Source organism: Filicampus tigris, chromosome 12 (assembly GCF_054856515.1).
Source record: "Filicampus tigris isolate MCC_2025a chromosome 12, RoL_Ftig_1.0, whole genome shotgun sequence".
Lineage (NCBI taxonomy): Eukaryota > Metazoa > Chordata > Actinopteri > Syngnathiformes > Syngnathidae > Filicampus > Filicampus tigris.
Window position 1 is genome coordinate 21,792,185 of NC_141228.1, and position 6,659 is coordinate 21,798,843.

Below are 6,659 nucleotides of genomic sequence, written 5' to 3' on the forward strand. Positions count from 1 at the left end.
AAAACAAGCCCAATTTTGTATTATTTAACTATTTTCAAGAAAACAGGATTTTAACTTTATGGTATGATAATTAAATAGGCTGTATTTTTTATTCAACTGTAATTAATTAAATAAAATATAATAAATAATAAAGAACATTCGAATCAAATAAGGAATATATAAACCGTTGTTTAATTGAAAAGTATTTATAGTATTTTAAAGTAACACAATTGAATTGTATTGTAATAATTGTAATGAAAAACAGTAATTAAAAACAACTTTTGCATTTGATTTGACTAATCCAGAAAATGTAACAAAGCACCAAACAGACCACTGGTGTTACAATATATGTAAAATATATGCACATTTTCAAGAAAATAAACAACTATTGCATAATGACACCCCCCCCCCCAAAAAAAAAAAGATTTGACCTTTGAATCTGGTTTCTGTGTTGCTTGTATACAATGACTGTAGAGAAAGCAGAATGTGTCACTCATTTAGTAAGTAAACCAATAATCCGTTTTAGATGAAGCCCTCACGATTTGCTGCATTGGATTAGTGTAATCTCAATCCCAATCGGGCGCACGCCTCGCATACCATTTCCAGCACGGCTGAGCAGCGAGATGGAGGCCAGCGTTCATTGGGCCGCGCTCCTTTTCCTTCTTGTCCTCCTACAGGGTAGGTCCGCAAAGTTCGTTAATATATTATGAGTATAATAAATTGTTATTTTTATAAAGGCACAACACACAGTGGAACCTCTGAAAGCGATGACACGAACCGTTCTGTTAATCGTTTTTCCCTGAGGAAATTAGGTGGGATAGCCCACATTTGTGCAGATATTTGATTGAATATTTTCATGGGACAAGAGAAGAACGATCGGTAATACTTTGATCTGATTTAAAATAGTCAGTGTATGGTTTTGTATAATTGTGTACATTTACTTTCTCTTTGAAATATGTCAACACAGCCATTAATGCTAAAATGATGGCAACAAAAGTGAGTACATCCCTAAGTGAAAATGTCCAAATTAGGCCAAATAAGACTAAAAACAAAAAAAATATGTCCACAATGCGAGTTTCACTGATGGACGCGGAATTGGGTGGATGTGTCTGTCATAACGGGACACATGAAAACATTTCAAGGATTGATGCCCAAAAGCCATTTTGGTTTAAAGCAGCCATTTTGGGACAAATTCAGTCAAGATAAAATGAGGCTGAGACACCGGTTTCGCAGATGGACACAAATTTGGGTAGACATGTCTGACCTGTATAACTGGATGCTCAAAAAAAGTCTCAAGAACACACACCCACAAAATTGAACAGGAAATCAGATATTTTGGTTCAAAGGAGGCATTTTTGGGAAAATTCCAGGGCTGGTGAGTTGTGGGAAAAAGTAGCTCCCAACAACGGTTTGACTGACTGACTTGAAATTGAGTGCACATGTCCGTCATTATAGGATGCATGAAAAAGACTCAAGAAACATAGGCCAAAACTGAACAGGTAGTCAGCCATTTTGGTTTAAAGAAGCCATTTTGGGGAAAATTCCAGGGCTGGAAAGGTGAGAAAAATTAGCCCCCAACAACGGTTTGACTGACTGACATGAAATTGGGTGTACATGTCCATCATAATAGGACATATGGGAAAAGTCTCAAGGACCCATGCCCAAAATTGAACAGGAAGTCAGCCATTTTGGTAAGAAGTAGCTATTTTGAGGTAGATCCAGGGCTTGAAAAGTAGTTGTTTTTTTTTATTCGCTCCCAACACCAGTTTCAACTATTGACACTAAAATGTCCATCATAATAGGACGCATGAAAAAGTCTTAAGGACCTGTGACTGAAACTGAACAGGACTAGTTCATCTTCGGGGTCAAATGCCTGAGATCGGTGTGACTAAAACGGCAAATTGATCCACTTGCGTGTTTGTTGCACTTCGGCGGTTCCACTGTAGATTGAACCATGTTTAACCATTGTCTATAAAACCTTTAGAGATGTCTTTTTACATTCCATGCATGCATGGATGTGGTACAGCCCTGACTGCCGTTCACTCTCAGGAGGTAATAAAAAAAAAAAAAAAGCAAAATGTCGGAGTTTTTCCTCCCTATAGACCTTTCCACCACATGTACTTCCGGGTGGCAATAAAAACTTCAAGAGGGAAGCACTAGTCAATCCATTTTGTGCCACCCAGAAGTACCCTGGCGCCTGTTGTCTCCAAACGCTTGAAAAAGTTAAATTCCCAACCCTTTCCGGTTTTGCTCGGCGCAGGAAGAGGAGATCCTGCAGGTGGAGGAGGAGCTGCAGGAGGAAGATCAGCAGATCCAGGAGACGTGGACCGCCAGGAACGTGCAAGCGTGTACATGCGACTGTGAGGCCATCGCGCCCAGCGGCCTCGCCGCCATCTCCACGCCCACCTCGCCGCCAGATGCGCCCCAAAGCCAAGCGCCGACTTGCATGCCGGGTGAGGTGACGTCACATACTTTTCTTTGACTTTGACTTCTGTCAATCAATAATTAAATTGGAGCACACATGGCCCAAACATATATATATTCAAGAAAATAAATCATTTAACTCGCTAAAATAATTTGGATGGACATCAAGATGTACAAATGATAAAAACATGTCACAAATGTGCCTTTTTATTATGTTATTTCCAATTTAAAACATTGACTAATAGGGACAAAAGGTGTATTTCATCATGCATTTATGATTTTAAAAAAAAACATATTTTATTGTGTGTTATTTTAAAACAAATCAAACAAAAAAGGACAAAAATGTGATATATCTGTATTTTATCACGTGTATTGCTGGTGTAAGGCCAAATTTCGTACCTCACAAACATCTTGCTTATTCAACCATTAACATTGCATCATCGCCAAAGAGAGCAAGGCATTTCCAAAACGCCCACATGGACTAACCAATAATATACATTTGGGGAAAAAATACCAAGTTTTGACATAGTTTTCAGTCCGACACCAGCGATATATGAATTCTTTAAATAATGTTTTTAATCAGTAAGTTATTTTAAAAACATTCAGATTAAAAATAATGTATTTTTGTTGAATTGTTATTTTTTGTGATTATTTGTAGTATGCTCAAAAAAGTATACTGAACATTATTGTAACCCACTGTAACATCATACACAGTTTGAACATTAAAAGCGCTAAATGAGGCTTGCACGTTAAGAGGCCGCTGTTTTTAATAAGAAACACAAATGTACTTACCGGGAGCTGTGTCAAGCGTTCTTGTGCTGCTCCCGTCCACCCAGAATGTCCGTACCACAGACCTCTGGGCTTCGAGTCCGGCTCGGTGACGTCGGACCAGATCAGGTGCTCCCATCAGGACCAGTACAGCAGCTGGTACTCCTCCTGGGTCCCCAACAAGGCTCGACTCAACAACCAGGGCTTCGGGTATGGCTCCTACACCCGCGATACACCCTGCAATGGTCACCTGACACCACATTCGCACCTAGGGACAATTTCAATGTTTCACAATTTACAATTTTTCATGAAGGGACATCCGCGCGTGTATCCAATCTGTTCTTCCCTGTATGTGCGTCAGGTGCGCGTGGCTGTCCAAGTACAACGACCAGCACCAGTGGCTGCAGATCGACTTGCAGGAAGTGGGCGTGGTGTCGGGCATCCTGACGCAGGGTCGCTGCGACTCGGACGAGTGGATCACCAAGTACAGCGTCCAGTACCGCACGGTGGAAACACTCAACTGGGTCTACTACAAAGACCAGACGGGAAACAACAGAGTACGCACGCACACGCACGCTGATACTGGATAGAGCAGACCATCACTTATGAATGCGGTCTGACCAATATTTGGGAGAGTAAAATTCCAGTTAACGGTTAATTGGACGTTTTTTTTTAAAAAAAAACCTATAATGAATAAAAATAAACTTATTGGGTCCCTTAAAGCGGAAGTCAACCCAAACATCTTTTTTTCAAGAATGTGTTCTATGCAAGCCCAGTAGTTGAAACAAGGCATTCTGATAAATATTGCCTTTGTGGAATAAGAGTCAATCCACTCGTTTTTAGCCATCTCTGGGGGCGGCCATTTTGTCACTTCTGTCGACTGAAAATGACATCACAACTACTCAGGGCTCAGGCAACGACCAATCACGGCTGACCTGTTTTCTGAAGCTGAGCCAAAAGAGGTGCATTTTGCTACTTACCTCATATTCCACCAACGCAATATTAACCAGAATGCCGTGTTTCAACTAGTGGGCCTGCTGGGAAAAAATTATTGAAAAAAAAATGTTTGGGTTGATTTCCCCCCTTTAATGCGTAAAAGCACAAAACATGAATGAGAGGCAAAACATTGTTTTACAAAATGTTCTCCTTTAATATTTGTTTAGCTTTACATCAGAGAGGAATTTTCAAGCACAAAAAGCATGAATTGATCAAAATAGCTTTCGATTTAAATGTATGATGTACATAAGCAACATCATGAGAGAAGCTACTGGAAAAACATGATTTATGCATGATGATGCCTTTTAACAGTAAATCACATTTCTTCTACTCCTCTATTTGCTTCGCCGTGATGACTTCAAAATAAAAACTTGATGTGAAAAACCGTGAGAGAGTTCAACTGAAACCGGATTATATGTTAACACTAATAATGTATATTAAGTGTGAATATAAAACTTGCCGACATTTACTGCATTTCTAATGATTATTATAACTCACAACGGAAATTTCTTCCTCTCAGGTGTTCTACGGGAACTCGGACCGCTCGTCCACGGTGCAGAACCTTCTGCGCCCGCCCATCGTTGCCCGCTACGTCCGCCTGCTGCCTCTGGGCTGGCACACCCGCATCGCCGTTCGCATGGAGCTGCTCATGTGCATGGGCAAGTGCGTCTGAGGGACCTGCCTGGACAACACGCTCCCGAAACTCAACACTCGCTCTTCTCAGGGAGGAAGTCCATGAAACAACAACAACAACAACAACAACAACAAAAATCAAGCGCTTTAACGTGATGACGTACAGCTAAATGGCGTAGAGTTCATTTTCAGTTCATACGCGTGTTACATTTTTATGGCAAAATGTGACTTGTCCATGCCATGTTTGCGGGAAAACATTCAGTAGACCATTACAAAAGGATAAATAAATGTGTTTCATCTCATTTGATTCCATGCTCTCCATATGATTTACGCAAATCCGATTTTAATGAGGAACAAAACGTTGTATTTTAAGAAGTACTTTTTTTTTTAAATCCCACACAAACTTCATACGGGAATTATTCTTTAATTCCTTTAAGATTACAAGAATTTGCTTCAAAACTGCATAACAATCTCATAAGAGTACAGATTAAGTCTTATAACATTACCCTTTTTGTCGAGAAAAAAACCCCAAATTATTTGGAAACAGTATGTTCATATTAAAGTGACCCAACTATTCCTGAAAAAAAAAAAAACACAATGTGCACACGTATCAAATGAAACCAGTTTGCAATTTATTTGAACTTTAGTGTTACAGATGTGAACATGAATATTACACATTTGTTTGTGGCAGGGGGAGGAAAAAACATGATGGACTATGCTACAAACGTGTAACAAAATCCCAAATGTAACACTTTGTTTGCTTTGGCCCGCCCGTAAACAAACAAGCATGTCTGTGTGTACACGCGTGTGTGTGTGTTTGTGTGCGTGTGAGGAAATAGCAGACGACAAAGGCTCCCACATTAGTAGTATTAATATAATACACACTCTTCCTCCAACAAGTCTTGTCGCCGGGTACAATTTACAGAGTGGACACCTTCGTGGCGATTTTGAGAGTCCCCGCTAAACTACTTTACAAACACTGTCGTTCTTTTGGATGATGATGATGATGATAATAATAATAATAAAGAGCGGTGTTACTGTATAGTAATGTCTTCGAAATGAGGACAAATCAAGAGTAGTTGTAATAGATTGTCAACTCAGCTGATGTGTGCGCGCGCGTTGCATTACAATGATGTCACGTGACGTTACCGTGCCGACGGGATTTGTCTTAAAAGAAATACCACGTCTTTTACGACTAAATATAATTCTCCTAGTCAATTCAAACTAAAAACACACTTGAATCTAGCCATTTATTTTATATATATATATATATATATATATATATATATATATATATATATATATATATATATATATATATATAATACAAATGGAGTCATCAAATAAAGTCTATCAAACATTGGAAGCCTTTCAAAAAACATTAAGACACATGAAGGCTTGTGGCCTCCAGTTTGCAAGCGGTGCCCTGTGCGTGTACGTGTGTGCACGTGTTCTTTATGTGAACATTCTGTCTGATCCGTACTACAATGCGTCTTTGTGTATGCGTGTGCTCAGCATCTCATAAAAGTGAGTCCACTCCGAACGTTTTTTGTAAATATTTGACCATGTTATTTCATGGGACAACATCTAAGAAATGTCACCAAATTGAACACGCCTGCTCCTCTTTCCATCCATCAATTTCACACTACTTTTTAACACGAATGAGGCAAAATGAGGGAGGGGAAATTGGTAATTGGGCCCAATTTGAACATTTTCACTTCGGGGTTTTCTCACTTTTGTTGCCTGCAGTTTCAATATCATGGCTGTGTGTGGATTTGTTTTGAGGTCCCATGAAAAGATGATCACATTTTTACAAAAGCTACCAAAATGGGAGAGGTGGCTTCATTTTTGCAAGCTAC

The 6,659-nt window shown here is 39.5% G+C and overlaps 1 protein-coding gene across 1 annotated transcript; it reads left to right on the top strand.

Annotated features, from left to right (window-relative positions):
• Nucleotides 1-525: 525 nt before the first annotated feature.
• LOC147139146 (retinoschisin-like) lies at nt 526-5,102 on the top strand. Its single transcript, XM_086046422.1, has 6 exons — nt 526-657; nt 2,006-2,031; nt 2,240-2,432; nt 3,240-3,381; nt 3,533-3,728; nt 4,688-5,102. Exons 1-6 carry the CDS (start codon nt 603-605, stop codon nt 4,838-4,840), a joined length of 765 nt encoding a protein of 254 aa, XP_085902548.1. The 5' UTR covers nt 526-602; the 3' UTR covers nt 4,841-5,102.
• The last annotated feature ends 1,557 nt before the right edge of the window (nt 5,103-6,659 follow it).